This window comes from Dichomitus squalens (assembly GCF_000275845.1).
Source record: "Dichomitus squalens LYAD-421 SS1 unplaced genomic scaffold DICSQscaffold_28, whole genome shotgun sequence".
In the NCBI taxonomy this organism is placed as follows: Eukaryota; Fungi; Basidiomycota; class Agaricomycetes; order Polyporales; family Polyporaceae; genus Dichomitus; species Dichomitus squalens.
Window position 1 is genome coordinate 50,571 of NW_006766910.1, and position 17,532 is coordinate 68,102.

General features: G+C 53.9%; 8 protein-coding genes across 8 annotated transcripts; 3 read left to right on the top strand and 5 right to left on the bottom strand.

Moving 5' to 3' along the window:
• The first annotated feature begins 312 nt into the window (after nucleotides 1–312).
• Nucleotides 313–1,379, top strand: DICSQDRAFT_138537 (uncharacterized protein). The gene is made up of 3 exons (XM_007367717.1): nucleotides 313–727; nucleotides 798–1,207; nucleotides 1,263–1,379. The coding sequence occupies exons 1-2, from the start codon at nucleotides 498–500 to the stop codon at nucleotides 997–999; spliced, it is 432 nt and encodes a 143-aa protein (XP_007367779.1). The 5' UTR covers nucleotides 313–497; the 3' UTR covers nucleotides 1,000–1,207; nucleotides 1,263–1,379.
• A 423-nt stretch (nucleotides 1,380–1,802) lies between these two features.
• DICSQDRAFT_172005 (uncharacterized protein) lies at nucleotides 1,803–2,198 on the bottom strand (the record flags this gene model as incomplete). The annotated part of the gene is made up of 3 exons (XM_007367718.1): nucleotides 1,803–1,825; nucleotides 1,891–2,101; nucleotides 2,157–2,198. The coding sequence occupies 3 exons, from the start codon at nucleotides 2,196–2,198 to the stop codon at nucleotides 1,803–1,805; spliced, it is 276 nt and encodes a 91-aa protein (XP_007367780.1).
• Nucleotides 2,199–2,424: 226 nt separating this feature from the next.
• DICSQDRAFT_138539 (uncharacterized protein) lies at nucleotides 2,425–3,204 on the bottom strand. The gene is made up of 2 exons (XM_007367719.1): nucleotides 2,686–3,204; nucleotides 2,425–2,612 (listed from the first exon to the last, which is right to left on the bottom strand). Exons 1-2 carry the CDS (start codon nucleotides 2,815–2,817, stop codon nucleotides 2,523–2,525), a joined length of 222 nt encoding a protein of 73 aa, XP_007367781.1. The 5' UTR covers nucleotides 2,818–3,204; the 3' UTR covers nucleotides 2,425–2,522.
• Nucleotides 3,205–3,812: 608 nt separating this feature from the next.
• DICSQDRAFT_148494 (arsenical-resistance protein ACR3) lies at nucleotides 3,813–5,193 on the bottom strand (the record flags this gene model as incomplete). Its single annotated transcript, XM_007367720.1, has 4 exons — nucleotides 3,813–4,079; nucleotides 4,159–4,557; nucleotides 4,615–5,042; nucleotides 5,109–5,193. 4 exons carry the CDS (start codon nucleotides 5,191–5,193, stop codon nucleotides 3,813–3,815), a joined length of 1,179 nt encoding a protein of 392 aa, XP_007367782.1.
• A 1,946-nt stretch (nucleotides 5,194–7,139) lies between these two features.
• DICSQDRAFT_128271 (uncharacterized protein) lies at nucleotides 7,140–8,818 on the top strand (the record flags this gene model as incomplete). The annotated part of the gene is made up of 11 exons (XM_007367721.1): nucleotides 7,140–7,188; nucleotides 7,242–7,463; nucleotides 7,484–7,586; nucleotides 7,673–7,736; nucleotides 7,795–7,883; nucleotides 7,938–7,939; nucleotides 7,990–8,133; nucleotides 8,187–8,202; nucleotides 8,284–8,304; nucleotides 8,357–8,400; nucleotides 8,433–8,818. The coding sequence occupies 11 exons, from the start codon at nucleotides 7,140–7,142 to the stop codon at nucleotides 8,816–8,818; spliced, it is 1,140 nt and encodes a 379-aa protein (XP_007367783.1).
• Nucleotides 8,819–10,241: 1,423 nt separating this feature from the next.
• DICSQDRAFT_128272 (uncharacterized protein) lies at nucleotides 10,242–11,506 on the bottom strand (the record flags this gene model as incomplete). The annotated part of the gene is made up of 2 exons (XM_007367722.1): nucleotides 10,242–11,395; nucleotides 11,461–11,506. The coding sequence occupies 2 exons, from the start codon at nucleotides 11,504–11,506 to the stop codon at nucleotides 10,242–10,244; spliced, it is 1,200 nt and encodes a 399-aa protein (XP_007367784.1).
• A 1,506-nt stretch (nucleotides 11,507–13,012) lies between these two features.
• Nucleotides 13,013–14,310, top strand: DICSQDRAFT_128273 (uncharacterized protein; the record flags this gene model as incomplete). Its single annotated transcript, XM_007367723.1, has 2 exons — nucleotides 13,013–13,049; nucleotides 13,115–14,310. The coding sequence occupies 2 exons, from the start codon at nucleotides 13,013–13,015 to the stop codon at nucleotides 14,308–14,310; spliced, it is 1,233 nt and encodes a 410-aa protein (XP_007367785.1).
• A 299-nt stretch (nucleotides 14,311–14,609) lies between these two features.
• DICSQDRAFT_108800 (3(2),5-bisphosphate nucleotidase HAL2) lies at nucleotides 14,610–16,202 on the bottom strand. The gene is made up of 5 exons (XM_007367724.1): nucleotides 15,998–16,202; nucleotides 15,673–15,948; nucleotides 15,047–15,507; nucleotides 14,763–14,990; nucleotides 14,610–14,709 (listed from the first exon to the last, which is right to left on the bottom strand). The coding sequence occupies exons 1-4, from the start codon at nucleotides 16,146–16,148 to the stop codon at nucleotides 14,790–14,792; spliced, it is 1,089 nt and encodes a 362-aa protein (XP_007367786.1). The 5' UTR covers nucleotides 16,149–16,202; the 3' UTR covers nucleotides 14,610–14,709; nucleotides 14,763–14,789.
• Between the last annotated feature and the right edge of the window lie 1,330 nt (nucleotides 16,203–17,532).

The window sequence follows — 17,532 nt, forward strand, 5'->3', positions numbered from 1 at the left end:
ACAATTATTGACTGCGGCCTCGAGGCTTCGAGAATAATTAACGATGTAGGACACATGGCCGCTGCGGCGGGAGGCTCCGTAAACCTCCGTCGCTCAAAGCAGTCAAGGACATCTCAACACGAGGTGAGGATCTTCGACACATCGTGCTGTCGTACTCAAGCACAGTAGTACAGTACCTCCTTTGTTTTGATATCACAACCCGTTTGCTATAGAGATCTGCTGGGTTCTTTGGTCACACAATTGCTCCCGTGTACTTGTCTGAAATACATTAACGAGCTCAGTTGATTCGCGACAGATCAGAGCAGCCTTAAAGCCCCTCAGCGCTGCAGAAGACCGTCACGCGAAGGAAACTTTCCGCCCGGCTTTCCTCACTACGTTCTAGACGTCCTATGATGCGCGGTTCTTGCCCACCCGCATACCTTGTTGACTAAAGCAATGACCAAGAACCCGGCGTCCTTCTTGCGCTGGCCCTGTATACAGAGCGAACTGTGGCACCCATGACCACACAGAGCTTCCACATGACAAACGAAGGCATAAGACGCACCGACGGTCGCCTCCGCGCCTCCTCCTTCTGCTTGCAAACAAGCGCCTACTTCTGGGTACAGGACCTGCACTCAGACGGCAACGCCACAGTTTCCGCCTGGAACCGCAATCAAGCGACTCTCCCTGGGTGTCCGGAACGATGGCCGCCCACCTCCTCGACCATTGTGGAGCCCGCAGCTCGATCCTACAGTCGTCCATCAACATGATACGCTAAGAACAAACCGAGTGCCACCACAAGGAAAAAACATACACACCCTGAATCTTTTCCTCGTACGATCCGCAATTACCGCCTACCTCGCCTCATGCACCTCGACCCTCGTCACGCAAAGGATATGCATCGCCAACGCATTCATGCAAGCTCGGCTTCCGATGGGCCTTCTCCCCAAGGTTCCGAGCGTCTCCGCCGTGGATGTCACGATCGTCAGCTTCGGTCGCTTGCCACTGAGCGGCTTGTGAAGCAGACGCTCAAAAGCGCGTCGTTTGCGGACGGCGACAAAGAGCCTGCTGCTGCGGGGCGCGTCCATATCGCAGGGTAAACGAGGCAGATCAAATAGCGTATCACGCCAAACTCGACACGGGGATCGAGGAGCGTGAGGCAAACCGCGCAATTATGGCCGCACAGGAAGCCCTCCATATCATCGCTCGGATAGAGGTCCCCACATGTCTGGTGAACAGGAGAGTCAGCAAAGTGATGCATTTGTAGTTGAGAAGCGTCTTACCAGGACGGGAGTGGCAAATCCATCGGAGGCTGCATAGGCAATATATGCGCATAGTCTGCGCGAAACGCTCTCTTGAATCTGTGGCTCCTGTGATTCCGCATGACAAGGGACATGTGGGCTAGCCAGGTGCATATATGGGGCTCCGCACATGTTCCTTTTGCCCGAATGGGATCGAGTATACGTACACGATCATGGACGACGCTGAATCGCACACGCGGGTAAGACAACGCAAAGAAGATGTTTGGCGGTAAAGCCTGAACGTCCAAGATAATTGACTAGCGCATTCGTACGGCATGAAGATGCGCGTGCAAAACAGAGCGATGGAGGAAGGGAGGGTCAAACAAGGGTAGGGAGCCACTTACATCTTCTCCAATCAACTTCGCAGCTACTGCGGCCAACTGCATGCCGCAGCTGGTCAGCAGTCTTGCGTGATTCGGTCCCAGTGACCATTGCTCCGAAAGCAGCAGCGAAACGCAAGCGGGTGTTTAGTCACATCCACAACGGTGCCTGTGATGAGGCTTGCGGCGTACGCGGAGAGAATCATTTAGACAGCTCCTTCGGGCCTGTCGCATGCACCCCACAAGTGAGTTTGTGCGTCTCGGTCCTTGCACTACAAACGGAAGCTCACCAAAACAAACGACCTCGCCGTACTGTTCGTCCGACCTGCAGATATACAGATACTCGTACCCGCCCAAGCCGATGCACGCCATCCACCGCTTCGGCAGCTCCGTCCCAAGCACCGGGGTGGCGCGCGAGTGGATACCAGCGGAGGACAAGGTGCGCGCGAATGGAGTAGGCCTTGTACCGCTTGAAGATTTGGTGTGCGATCTGAGCGAGGGCTGTCTCATCAGCAGAATCCCCGAGTGTGAAGCACGAATTGAGGGTGCGACATACTGAAGCCAGGAGGACGAGCCCACCAAGTACTTGCAGAGCCATATTGCTAAGTCGGTTTGCAATACCTGCGACGCTACTATGAGGAGAACCGTATTTGCATTGAGGCGTCCGGGGAATGCGATGGGGAAATACGAAGGGAGCGTAAGCGGAGCAACAACGACCGGGTGCCAGTGTGCATATAGCTTCTAGAGTTCACGCCTGGAGAGCGCAGGCTGATGAGGAAGACGGAAGGCGTTGAGCAGGGTCGATCCCGACTGATGGGCTGCAAACAATGTTGACTTGATAGAAGGAGACAGATAGGTGAGATCCGCGATGTCACAGAGGCATCGAGTTAAATGTACGGTGTGGAGAATCGAATTGAAGTTATCAGACTGAGACTGGTGCTGGATGGAGAGACGAGATTGTGGAATCGAGACCGCGAAGTTCGGAGAATCTCGAGAAAACACAAGAGAAGCGCTACGGGACGTTGCGTGCCCAAGTAAAAGCGAATCAGGTAGGGCAAGAAGACAAGCAAAGCGGACCCACTCACATCTCGCCCAGCCATAATTGTAGTCGCTGCGCTTGGTGGCACGAAGGAGCTGGTCGGCAGTCCTCGTTTGATACGGTCCCAATACTCCTTCCGCCTTCTGTCTAGGCTAGTGCCTTGCAATTCAGGTCTCATTCGCGAGCCCAGCAATGAATACGATTGCAAGGTGTTACCCAGTACTCGATATGTAGATGACCAGCACGCTCCTCGCCAACGATGGGGTTGTCCGGGAAGGCGCAGTTGGTAATTGTTTTTACGATTGCCTGCGCGAGAAGGATCCTCACTGGGCAAGCAATCTCTTTGCGTCGCGCAACTCAATCGTATACACTCACCTGTGTCAAAGACCTCGTCATAGTAATCTCTCAACGTCTCATCCCCCCTCCAAGCTAGTACGGTGAGAATGCCTGCCCTCGGACGTCTTCAACGGCGATCTACGCCAGTGATACACGCACTGCCGGACATGTCTCAGAGAGACATCCAGGCTAACCAGAGGGACATGGCAGCATTGACGGCGAAGTCAAGACGTTTGATAGTGGAGCACAGTGCGAACGAGCGAGATGACGGGCGAGAGCGCGTTAAAACGAGCGCCCATTGCGGCAACTTCTGGGCCGGGCTTCCGGTTGTCGGCCAGGTGCAGCTCCGGCTCAGCATCCCACGTTGTCTTTACTAACATGCATCACACGAAGGCAAGGACATACGATGGCGGTGAGTGTCTCATGTCGCGGATGTGTGGCGAAGACCGCCATCCATTGTCTAGGGTATAGGGTACGACTCCTACCAGGAGGAGCAGGGCGCGATAGGTACTCGAGCATCTTCATGCGTATTTCGCCGTACAAGTTCGAGTCGTAGGTGAGCACGTCCTCTTTGTTGGCGAGTCGTCGTGTCTGCCACAGGAATAACGAGTCGTCTGTGTAGCTCAACCATCTTAGGGACATTTAAACGTACCGTTTCACGATGAGGACCCAAGACGAGGTGTCCCCACAGATACCGTACTCCATCACGCCATCGGTGCAGTCGTTCTCTTCGCTGCCGCTGAATCGAGTCCCTCTACTATCATTGATGACGTGTAAGCTTGCATGCTTAGTGCTCTCTGCTACAGAACGAAATCACATAGCATGTCGACCCTGCCGCTAATGCGTTTCCTCTATCCCACTCACGATCGCCAACTTCTCATCCCCACGCTTGGCTTCTTCTCTTCCTTGCACGACATCTCTGGCAAGTATCGTCCCCGCCTCCACATCCCATCCTGAATGCCATGTCAGCCTGCGCCGCAGGAAGAGCGCGACCCACGTGAGGGCGAGCAGCACCGGCACCTCGACGAGCGGCCCAATCGTCGCCGCAAGCGCCTGGTCCGAGCCGACGCCGTACACTGCAATCGTCACTGCGATCGCGAGCTCCTGACAAACCCAATGGTAGACAGTCAGCAACCCGATACATAGGAATGGCCATCGCGGCGAGAAGTCAAGCAAGGCTCACGAAGTTGTTCGAGGCTGCCGTGAAGCTCTGCACGACCGCCATCTCGTACGACCACTCTGCCCGTTTCTTCTTCTCCTTCTCATCCACACTTGCGCTTGTCCCGCGCACCATGGCAGGACGCGGCCGCGGCCGCGCACACCACCACACGAACGCGAACGTGGTAGACCACATGATGACGAAGTACAGCACGAGCGGAACGATGACGCGGAAGACGGGTCCGAGGTTGTGCACGATGTGGTGGCCCTGGTAGGCGAACATGACGACGATCGTATAGAGAAGGCCGAGGAGTGCGAGCGGGCTGAAATATGGGAGGAACGTCGACTCGAAGAAGCGGCGCGAGGTGAGGCGGAGCATCGCGAAGCGCGTCACGACGCCTGCTGCAAGTGGGATGCCGAGGTACTGCACCCGACGCTAGTCAGCAAGACGGATACTCGGAGGCATGTGATGTGGACGTACGATGAGCACCGAGATCGCGACGTCCCCGTACGACACGTGCAACGTCTTCTCCACTCCTCCGCCGCCCCCCAAGATATTCACGAACAGCAGCGCAAACGGCGCATACAGCACGATTTGCAACATGCTGTTGAACACGACCAGGACGGCGCAGTAATCGCTGTCGCCCCGCGCGAGCGCGTTCCAGACCATGACCATCGCGATGCACCGCGCGAGCCCGACCATGATCACGCCCGTGCGGTACGTGGGCAGGTCTGGCAGCGCGGCCCATGCAAGGGCGAGCATGAGGAACGGGGCAACGATCCAGTTGAGCGCGAGGGAGAGAATGATGTGGGTCAGGGCGTGTCGGTTCGGCAAGAGGGCGGGGAGGGCTTCGTAGCGAACTTTGGTGAGAATGGGCCACATCATGACGATGAGGCCTATTGCGATTGCTAATGAAAATGGTGAATGGTGAGAGTCGTGTCCGCGTTGTATCACTCACAGCTAGGAAAACTTACGAGCAGAGACGGATTGGAATTGTGCGATGCTGAAGGCGGCCTCGACGCCGGGGACGTAGTTGCCGATGAGGACGCCTACGACCATGCATACGAGTATGGCTGGGGTGAGTAGACGGTCGAGGATACTGAGCTTGTTCAAAAGTGCTAGAAGGGGTCAATGGAGTACTTGCGTTGTGCTATTGGCTTTGAGCTACCTGCGGGGGCCCTGAACTCATCCTCGACGTTGACGTGCCCGTCGTTGACAGCTTCGACTTCACTGGCTGTTTGGCCATTTTCTATAGGGGATGTATTCATGAGGTCTTCTTGTTTGCTGTCCATGTTTTTGTTGCGGTGTTTGCTGCGCTGGTGAGAGTGAGGGAGGTAGACAAGCCGACACTCGTTGGGTCACCAGCGCGTGGTAGTCTTCCCCATGCTCCGAAGACGCCGATTTTGAATGTGGACGTCAAAATCGGCAGAGTTACAGCACCTTCCTTTTCTGGTGGGCGGCTCACTCAGCGCTCATTATCTGAGGCTCGAGGCGTCGAATAACACATGCATATTTCCGCACTTACTCATGGGTAGCGTGCGATGAATAAAAAGGTATATGCACCGTGCGGCTCTTGCAGCTTCGGCAAGATGGTAGGATGCTGTGACTGTCTTCAACGTGTTGAAGGCAAGTTATCATGGGACATCGTAAGCCCCATGACGTGTTTGGAAACATAGCTATGCTGACATAGCTGTGCACGCAGTCGATAAACCTCGTGCATAGGAGAAGTTAAGAAGCCACAAAGCGTCCAAAAATACTGAGCAAGGCGGTAGTCTCGCCTTCGGTGATGATGACCTCCTGCGCATTGAGCCCGTTCCAGAGTCGGTGTACATACTCAGTTTCCGATGCTGTTTCGTGAGTTGATGAACTTCTTCATATCGCTTATGGCCGCTGTGCTTCTCTCAAATGATCTACAGAAGAGTCAATTGCGGAAGCAACGTAGACGAGCCCCTGCAACACGCGGCTACGTGGCTGGGCACGCACCACAATGTAGGTAGTCGGGAGCACAAAATCACGTCTTCAGAGATTGACTGACAATTTATGACCCACACAAGAATGTTCCTGTTCCTGTGGTCCCGCACCCGGAGCTTGTGAGGCCGTGAAGACAAATTTTTCGCCAGCGTCTGGCTAGTCAGGCTCAGCAAAGATACTACCGGCACCAAGTCACGCGCGAGCTGGGCGCACTCCTGGACTTCCCGCTCTCTCGGAGGGCGATCGTCCATATCACGTCCACCGCATGAATTCCTTATCTGCTGACGTGATCAGCCAAGAAAAGCCCTGCAATCGCATTCGCTTCTGATGGCAGCTGATCTTTCCGTCCTTCCGATTCTTGTGGTGAGAAGTATATGGCTATAGCCTTTCGTAGGGTTAAGGTTCAATCGAACCATATACAGCAGCACTGCTTCATTGTTGAACGCATCGCCATCGAAGCACCGCGGATCCCCCGGCAGATCACATATCGTTTCAATCAGTTGAAAAGAGGAAAGATACAGAGGTGGATGCATGGATGTTCCGGAAAAAACCTTGAGCGAGAGTTGGCGGCTGTGTGATCGCAGTCCGGTGGCAGCTCAACCACCGCTGCATAGCCAGCCGGATCCGCACAAATACGTTCATTCATGTGAGCTCTTCCATATCATGCATCCTCTAACCACACTTCTCTGACGTTGATACTCCTCTGTGGTTTGTGCTATGCCATGAGTTTGCAAAGGACAGTTGAATCAGTGTGTGGCGGGGAGCCTTGTTTACCGGTACCTTTCAGGTGATACCGGAATCTGGGATCCCTAGCAGTGTCTGTCACTGAGTGCTTGCTCGAGTACTAGAGGGAGACCAGTTATATAAGGGCAAGACGAACTCCTAGGTTTTGAGACACACTCACCCAACTCATCAATTCCTTCGACAATGACTTCACCATCACCCAGTGCAGTCAGCGAGCTCGTTGCCTCCTATTCTCTGGGGTGCGGGCCAACCTATCCTACTCTCCAGGGATTCAGGGCTGATACGCTTACATGACTCCCGTTAGAGTCCTTGACAACTATTGCGTCGTCGCTGCTGCTGGTACGTCTTCTCATACAATGCTTGAATTACTCCTGATACGAGTTACCATCTAGTGATGGTCGTGCATGACTGGATTATTACCGTGCCTCGGGAAGGACGTCTTTTCTGTAAAGGGAAAGCAGGCACTCTTTCCGCTCTGCTGTATTTTTCAAATCGGTATATCAACCTTCTGGGTCAGGTTCTTAGCCTATTCCCGTATGCGTCATTGTCCACAAAGGTATTCCCATCTATCATACCTAAGGAGCGACATCCAACTGATCAAATGTCTGCAAGAGGTGCGATATGCGTTCTTAAGGTGTTCAACCCATTATCGATGACAATGTTCGGTATCATCAGCTGTACCGAGATCGTCGTAGCAACGAAACCATTTCTATGCTTGGCATTACTGCCGCCAGCACGTGAGTACCGGGTCTTCTGAGACTTACCATTGCTCAATTAAGGCTTCCCTCCTAGTGTTCTCTGGCTTACGTGCATTTGCACTAAGTCAGAACTGGACATTGTCAGGCCTCGTCCTTATGCTGCTGCTCTGCCCTGTGGCAACAAATCTCGTAAGCAGAGTCCGCACCTCGGCACGGTCCACCACAAATAACGAGCATGACTTGCCAGATGGAGCTGGGCTATCATCCCACTGGTGTAATTCACCAGATCCTCGGGTGTTGGTTGAATGACGACCTTCCCCTTTCCCTGGAAGAGAAGTATGTCCGTTCTCTCTTCACTATTGTGGCTATGGCTTATCTGATCTGTTGCAGATGTAGGTCTGTAATGTAACGCCGTGTTTACGTACTGAAGTGTTTTGTGCAGGGATCATCATCAATCGGGCGTGTACAATCGCTGCGGATACGCTGCTCATTGCCATTACCTGGTATGATCTCTCAGGACGTACCATGAAGAAAGCCGCGATGGTGTTGAAGGACAAGGACATCGTTGGTGTAGTCCTTCGCGATGGTAGGCAAACGTTTATAGCTGCAACAGTTTCTAAGCTGATACCCCTGATATAGGGACTCTCTACTTCATGTGCGTCGGAGCTATTTGATCCACCAGCACAACCCTCTCACAAGAACACCCAGCGTGCTGCTTGCACTGAATATTCTACAGCTTATTCTCCACCAACTCTCTGTGAGTTACGTTCAGCTAAGCCATGCGATCCGAGTTAATGTCTGTACCTCAGGTTAATGGCCAATCCGATGATGTCATCTCCATCTTCACTCCCCCGTGAGTCTCGCTTCCTATTCCTGTTTTCGCAGTGAGAGTAGAGAGCTCATCACCACGATCAACCAGGTTGACATCTATCCTCGTATCGCACTTCATGCTGGACTTACAAGAAGCCTATCAGAAGAAGGACTTCGGCATCACTGCAGACAACTCACAGTATGCGTCGCAGAGTATCAGCCTCGGTTCGTTCAACGTGGCTCCCGTACTTGGATCGCTTGCCGCCCACATAGATCCTTTCACATGGGACGTTTCCGCCTTACAATCGGTTGAAACAGGCGAAACAGAATCTACAGCATCTATCACACTCTATGCAGCCTCACCCAATTCTGGAGGAATAGAACAGATTAGGGCACCTCGGCATTTCATTCGGAACACCGAGGAGATACCGCATGAAGATGGACGGGTTTTGGAAGTCTGAGGATGCGTGTAGCTAGATTAGTCAGGTGCCGGGAATTTCTGCTTGTCTCCTATGGCAATTGACGGACCACTGTCGCTGACAGATAGTTGCCATCATGATGCCGTAGAACATGGTGCGGTGCTCATAAACATTGAGGGAAGATTCAGGCATAAGGAGAGACACGTCAGCTCCCTTAGGCAGGCTGAAAGTCGGGGTGGAAGTCTTACATCGAGATTGACAAGGACGAGTAGTCCACAGTCAGCGCCATCCTCGGAGCTTAGTACTAGGGGACAAAGAATGCAGAGCGCCAGACATCAATCCCATCGGCCAGGTTGGAATGATAAGGAGCAATCAGCGATGTTCGTCTGGACCGCTCGAAATGTATGGATAATTCCCAGGAGGAGACGGACATAGGAGCGCTGGTCTCAAGCCAGAAACCAGCGCATTGCATACCTGACGTCAGCATGTGCTGATTGGCTGGGCGCCGTTTGCCAATCAGCGCGCGCCAAACCACATGGGCTCCTTGGATCGGACGATCCGGTCGACTTGTTGAGGACGCCAGATTGACATCTAACTTCATATCACCTCTCATCGACTCTCAAAATTCACATAGTCACCAACGTGTTCATCTTCAAGGCTAGACACGGGTATTGACCCTCGTCAGAATGGTACTATTTTCTGACGTCATCCCACAGTGGGTGTTGATGTCTACGCACCGGGAATGTCACCTTCGTCTTCGTCTCGTCACCATCGCAAAGCGAAGCATGGTCCCTTCCATGAGCTTCGACCAATGGGTGACGGCAGAGCCTCTGATATGAACACCTGTCATGTTGAGATCTCTCCGTGAAATTTTGACGAGACTGAACGTCGCATGGCAGACAAGCATGGCAGAGTATCGCAAGCTGCCTCGTCAGTCCGATTAAGCTTGCTAAAGTAAGCAGACACTCTATGTTGATTTTACCATGGGAGCCCTGTCAGCCCATCCATGAGCTCTGGACATATCATTTACAGATGATCGCACCTGCGACCAACGGATCTTTGTTCTTGGACCATACAGATACATAGGTGTTTATTCCGCCTCTCTACCGGATCCTGAGCTTCCTATCCCACAGACTATTCGTATTCAAGCCATAGGTTCAATGCGATTCGAAAGCTTGTAATCATCTGAGCTTAACGACTCTAAGACGCACTTTAGACAGCACTGATTGACTTCATGACACATGGGGATTTCACAGCACAAGGAGCGCATGGCTCCTGGACATACACAACCATGTCACTAGCATCTTCATCTATATCTACGTATGTTTCGCAGAGTAACGCTTGACAAGTACTTGCGATCACGCTAGAGCTATGATTGAAGTGTTCAGAATGTGGTGTTCCCGAAACAAATGCATAGACGTACTGCAGAACGACAATGTCAATTCCCATCCTGGTTCCCCCGCGACTACCTTGTAGTCGTTTCCCCCTTCGCATCCATCTGAAATCCTGAAAGCTCCCTGCCAAGTGCAGCAACCTCCGTCTCCAGTGCCCCAAATACCGTCTCAGTACCCGCTGCGCTAGCGTCCCAGGAGATAGTGCGGGCCTTCGGCACTCCGTACATGGAGCTCTCCTGCTGAGAACCCTTCCACTCTGATGTCCCCGGAGCATCGGAGGTAGGCACATCCGGTCGCGTTGCAGGATAGTGTATACATCGATTCATGAGTGCTTCAGTCGAGGTGCCGGTGAGGGCGGATGTCATAGGTGAGGATGGTCTAGCGCCGTCTTGGGCTCCATAGTCGCTCCGCTCTGATTCATGGTGTGGGTTGAATGGTGTTGGATTCGTGATCGAGAAGAGATAGCGAGAGCGCCTGCGTAGGAGGAAATACACTCCTAGTGCTATCCCGATGAGGACCATAACACCTCCGAATACCGCTCCGAGCACCGTATCGAGGGGCGCCCTTGAAGAGGGGGACATGGTGGTAGTGACGAATACTGTGGAGGTAGTAGTGGAGGAGGTAGAGTACTTGGACGACTGAGTTTCGGATGCTGCTTTGTCCGCATCGGTCGTGTAGAGCAGGTAATCGAAGCAAATGAACGATTGGCCTTCACCTTCAGCGGAGATGACGAGTGTGTGAGGGCTGGGTGGCAGTTCGGTGATGGAGAATACTAGCTGATTATACAGAATGATTCCGGTTTCATCGGGAGGGTGTGTGAAGTTGTCGAGCACTTTGCCATCGATAGAGAAAGTCATGTTTGTCTTTGTCGTGGTCTTGGTGACAGTGTTCGGGACAACATTGTACACATAGACCGCAGTCCCTGTGAAGTTGACGACAACCTGGGCGGGCCCATTTTGTGGAGTTGAGTCGTGCCAGGTTTGATTATATATCTCGAAGACATCGAGGACGCCTGGGGTCCAATGGGAGGTCGACCAGTCGTCCGTCTCAGAAGAATTGCCAGAATGCCAAGCCCCGATAGTTCCCGAATGTTCGTCGGGTAGATACTGGGGGATGAATCCGGTCGTTGGGTCCCCGAAAGTATCATCGACAGTAACATTCACCAAGAGTGAAGTGCCAGTAACGATGAAAAGCGAGAAAGTGAATAGAGCGAGCCGTATCGCAACTAGTCAACCCGCCCCATACATTCATCAATACAACGCACAGTGAAGCAGGAAAAGCGGATATTACCAGTTGGGTGATCGGAACTCCTAGAGCCTGCTCCGAGTACATCCATCTGTTCTTCTGTGTCAACGAAAGAGCCGTATGTGATGGCGGATGAGGCTGAGTAGCTTGAATCAGGGGAACGGGTGTATTGATACGCAAACTCTCCAGAATAGCCTAGCTTTTTAAGTCTGATAGTCGGCGGGATGATTCGTACTCGTGAATTCAGCAACGGCAACGGTCAATTGTGACGTGTTTCTAGCGACGTCAACTGAGCTGGGGTGCAACAGGTCTAGATGATCATGGCGTTGCAGAATCAAATGGACGCCCAACTTCGTGAACTACACTGTACAGGGAACCGCTGGGCGCCGTTTTCTAATCAGTCCACCCCGAACCATAACTTTGATTCAATTGACCTCCGTCGACGCTACGGTGGCTGTTCGGCTTTTGAGAAAAAATGGCTCATCTGTCACAAAATCATTCTCAAAGATTCGCCAAGATAGTCAGAATGACAAGCCCTGGCCTACAGCCTACGTCTCAACCAGGGACTTATGGGACGGCGATGACAAGGTCAGTTCCTAATATGCGCGCAGGACAGCAGGGTGGTATATTTTTGCGATAGAGGTCTAAAGAGGAGATGCAGACACGGGCTCACACCTCGAGTACCATGACACCTCGCGCAACATGCATTCTATGATCTAATTTTATCCTTGCATGATCCGGATCTTATCTGGCGTGATTGCCGTACCATCATGCGCCCTAGCTCCGCCCTGCTCTTGGTTTACGAGCACCAGGTGGCGTACCTCACAATACCCTCCGCTACCGATTGTTGAAGTTTGATAGTTGCCACTGTAACCATGCGATGGACGCTACAACCGGAGCGCTCAGTGCTCTACAAGACAAGAGATGCTTTCGCTGACGACAAACATGGAAGATGTTCTCCACGACCAATACGCTTCCATCGAATGTGATCCGAACCCATCTGTCAATCACTCTCTGCTATGAAAAGCAGTACTCTTACGCCTTCTAGTTGCAAAAACACCCCGTGGTCAGCACGTGCTAAGGTGTACTCGAGTCAACATCGCGTACAACGGACGCAGTTCAAATGACGGAGGCCTGCGAACTCAGTCACCGAATGATCGACCTGGGCGTGGCAGTATGCCCGCATGCTGTCCATGTCGTTCCCTAAGAGCTGTCACTACAGGCCTGTCATCGTTAAGCACAAATAGCGATACTATCATCGCGAACGTGCTCTATGCCTGTAGCGACCATGTGCCTTCAGTTCCAACTTGGATCTAGCTCACTCTGGGGTATGAACCTATACTGGCTTCAAAAACGTCATGCGATGTTGTTTTCGCACAGGTTATCGTATGTATAGACAGATCGTCATCATTGAGGTTTGGATAATATGACAGTTCTCGGAAATATGGCAAAGGTAGCTTTTCTGCTCCCGAGCCATACGATCCCGGTTCATCTCGGCATATAGTGCTCCTCAAACGAGTCCCTCGTGCGAGTCCCCCTGTACAGTCCCCTCCTCAATCCAAGCCACTGAGCCCCAACCAGAAGCAAAAAGGAAAGAATGAGTAGACTATCAGGAGGCTTCAATCATCTAGTTGGTACGCCCATCTAGAAATACCTCACTGAGCGCTATGCTAATAATCGGACGGTGCGCGTCGCCAAGTTGCAATATGGCCTGTTATATTCCCTCTTTCCCTTCTCTTCACCAGGGCCACGTCCCTCTTGGTGAACGTTACTGTCGATGACACCTTTGGCGACCCAACAACAGGAGCCATTCCCCAATATCTTCCAAACGATCCTCCGGGAACTATCGGGGCATGGCATGCCGGTAACTCCACGGAGACAGACGACTGGTCGACCTCTCATTGGACCCCAGGCGTCCTCGATCTCTTCAAAATATATAACCAAACCTGGCATGCCTCTACCCCGGCAAACGGACCGGCCCAGGTTGTCGTTAGCTTCACAGGGACTGCCGTCTACGTATATGATGTCGTCCCGAACATGGTCTTCGAGACGGTCACAACTTCCAACATGACGTTCGCTATCGATGGCTCGGTCCTCGGCAACTTCACTCATTCGCCCGACCCGTCCGGGGAGATCCTGTACAACCAGCTAGTGTACTCCAATACCGAACTCGAACCCGCTACGCACACCATCGTCATCTCCGCAGAAGGCGAAAACCACTCTTTCATTCTATTCGATTACCTGATCTACACTACCGAGAGTAGCGACGAAACTCCCTCGCGCTCATCCTCTCAGACCTCGTCCTCCAGTAGCTCTACAGCCAGTTCGACGGTATTTGTCACTACCACAGTGTCGCCCTCATCAAGAGTACCTCTCGGCGCAGTGCTCGGGGCCGTATTTGGCGGTGTCGTGCTCCTCCTCGCCACATTGATCGGGGCCTACTTCCTCCTCCGGAGGCACTCCAAACCTCACTCTTCATCAACATCAGCTCGTGCATACCCCACAAGGACAAATGGCAGCGATAGGACCGAGGACGGCGCCGACTCACAATCTTCTACGATCGCATTCGCAACGGCCCCAGCCGGGGCACTTATGACGCAGACGCAGTCTACAGACTCTCCCGTGTCGCAGGGGGCTTCCTCCTTCGCTTCTCCCGAGCCGTCAAAGCGGCAAGTGGTCATAAGCCGGAGAATCCAGACTCTACAACGGGAGTTATCCATGCTCTCAGCGTCCAGTCCCTCCATCAGGTCTGGGGACACCGGAGAAGGCACCGAGACGGTGGTTCGTGCGCTGGAGACGGAGGTTGCAGCACTGCGCCGCGAGCTTGCAGGTTTCAGCTCGCAGCTGCATGGAGACCGGAGGACTACAGAAGCGCCGCCAGGGTACCAGGAATAGCCGCAACGGTGTCGCGAAACTGTGAGTCCATGGGTCATTCCAGGAGATGCCCGAGTCTGCAAGCTTGGGCCATAGCGGCAGCATCATCGCATATGCCAGAAACACGAACACGGCGACGCTTGCTTCATATACCCTGACCTTGATCGTTCATAGCATGAACATTGACAGCGTTGCCGAGTTGGTTCCTTGTGTACCCATACCTGTTTCCCTCTCGCTTGGGTTCCGACCATCTCTCCCTTCCCGCAGGTCGCTTGCCCTATACGTACGGTCTGGCTTGACAATTGACTAGAATCTGCCTTGCATCATAATCCTCGAATACTCCAGTCTCAGTACCTGCTCCTCTTTACTACGTCAACTGGCACGAAGTTTCATCCATATCTATGTCCATTTAAGGCGCCACTGCACGAATGTATTGTGGTCAGGTAGACCGCGCACGGGAACGAGCACCTCACCTGGTGTGCGAGATTACAGAGACAATCCTACGACCGGCTCTGCGCCTCCTCCTCCGCCTTCGCTTGCTTGATAGCAGCGATCACCTTCTCGTGGACATCCTTCCCAGACGCCACGATCCCGTAGTTCTCGCCCAGCAACCGCCCGAGGCCGAAATCGAGGGGCTCCCCCCGCCCATCCGAGATGACGCCGCCTGCTTCTTCGATAAGTATCGACCCGGCTGCGTGATCCTGCGGATGACAGCAATTCTCAGCACTGGAAGGCAGCGCTCGGCGAGGACACGCACCCAGATCTTCTCCTTGTACCCCGACCCGACCGGCATCCGCAGATACACACCTCCGTCGCCCCTTGCAAGCGCACAATATTTGGCTTGGCTGTCCATCCTCGTCGGTGCCCGCGTCACGCCCAGAATCTCGCCGACGCGCTCGTTGAAGCTCAGCTTCGAGTGTGCCTTCTCTACGCTCTCTAGGAAGTTCAGTGTCTCTGGGGTGGACGACGGAATCGCCAACTTCGTCCGCTCCCCACCGAAAGCGTTGTCAAGCGGGAGTTGGTATGCGCCCTGCCCGCGCACCGCGAAGAAGATGCAGCCACGCGTACTGAAGGGGTTCGAGGCCGTCACAGGGAGATTCGGGCAGCCTATGACGCCGAGCTCGACGCGGGCGTCGACGAGGAGCGCGAGGCAGACGGCATATTGCTCACCGCGGAGGAAGCCCTTTGTGCCGTCGATAGGATCGAGGGTCCAAATTCCTGTGGGATAGCTTTAGGGGCGACGTCGAGAAGGCGCAGGGTATCGTGAAAATTGGAAGACCATCCACAGCACGCTGTTGTCTGCACAGTCGCGCGTGCGAGATGTTTCCGAGCATGCCTGACTCTGTCGTGCAAGCGAGAAAACAGATGGGATGCATCACTCACGTCCTGTTGGACCACCATCGTAGTTTCCGCGGTCAATCGCGTCCAACAACTGGTCAGCTGTCCGCGCATGGTTCGGCCCCAATCCCCATTCCTCCTTCTCTCCAGGCCGGAGCTCCGCCGTCAAAGTCTCGTTCGCGAGCTGGACGATGCGATCGCGCAGCGCCTTCCCAGAATCTACACGAAGATCGGCAGCATCCTCCTCCCCAACGATAGGGTCGTCCGGGAATGTACGGCCGAGGATTGTGTTGATGACCGCCTGCGCGGAGAAGTCGCCCACTGCGAATACCATCTGTCTCCATCGCGCAAATAGTAAGGAAAGGCGCACCTGTGACCGGGCTCTTATCGTCCTTCGTCAGAGTCTCCTGCTTGACAAGCTTGTTGAAGACCGACGCGGTGAGGACGCACGCCCTTCGCACCGCGGCGATTGCGACCTGCGTTTCGGCGGCGTAGAGGCGTGCAGAGTCGTTAGCGGCCATGGATGAGAGGAAGCTCCAAGATTACCGGAGCTGCGAGGATGGCAGAGACGGTGGGTCTTAAGGCGTTGAGCAGCATCCGGGGCGAGCGAGTGAGGAGAGGGCGATTGGGCCCTGGGGAACGCGATGAGCTCAGCGCATCGTGAGAAAAGGACAAGCGCACGTTGCCGCCAACCGCGAGCGCGCGGTTTCGAAGTTCGAACGCTGCGGCATGCATGATGGGCTCGCTCAGCATTCCGAATTCTCTCTACCAAGTCACGCAGACCGTAGCGGCCAAATAGGACAGATGTGAGTGGTCCAAGATTGCTTGGGTATGCCGGGGAGTACAACATATACACATTATCTCCTCTGACACTGACTCGACGTCTGGCACCTGCACGACCACACGTCTTACTCTCATTTCGTTAGCAGATGTACCTGACTCCTGCCACAGTCGACGCAATGTGTGATCGTGAAAACGGACGAAGAGAACTTGTGCGGTGTTCAACAATCACCTAGGACCACGGTAACGCTTCAGCTAAGAACTTAAGTTACAAACGATGGTCCCCGGACGTACCGACGTGGATGTCGCAGTCGCAGCATTCCGAAGTCCCTGCGGGGGTCCAAGCATGATTCTCTAGAGACACCACCGGCAGCCGCGTCTCGAGTTCCTGTGACGCACCTCGTTTCCCTGCGAGCGCAACAGGGATGCCCGAAAAACAGAAGCATCCGAGGACCCCGACCTAAAGCAACTACCAAGCCAGACCGTACGCGCAGGTAAAGCAACCTGCGGGATGGGAATCATCGTCGGAAGGGATAGAGGCGCAGGTATGGGTAATTACACAAGGAACTAACTCGACAACGCTGTCATAGCTCATGCTATGAACGATCAAGGTCCGGGTAAATAAAGCAAGCGCCGCCTTGTTCGTGTTTCTGGCATATGCGATGGTACTGCCGCTGTGGCCTTAGCTTTCAGACTCGGGCATCTCCTGAAGTGACTCATGAACTCACAGTGGCGATTCTACTGCAGCTATTCCCGGTACCCGGGCGGAGCCTCCGTAGTCGTCCAATCTCCATGCAGCCGCAAGCCGAAACCCGCAAGCTCGCGGCGCAATGCTGCAATCTCCGTCTCCAGCGCACGAACCACCGTCACAGTACCTTCTCCGGTGTTGCCTGACCTGATGGAGGGGCTCGACGCTGAGAGTACGGACATCTCCCGCTGTAGCGTCTGGATTCTGCGGCTTATGGCCGCGAGCCGCTTTGACGGCTTTGGAGAAGGCTCGGAAGAAGCAGGGAGGAGATCCCCTTGCGACAGTGGCGAGTTTGTAGACTGCGGCATAAGTGCTCTAGCTGGGGCTGTAGCGAACGCGGTCATGGAGGAGGATCGTGAATCGGCCCCCCTTTCGGC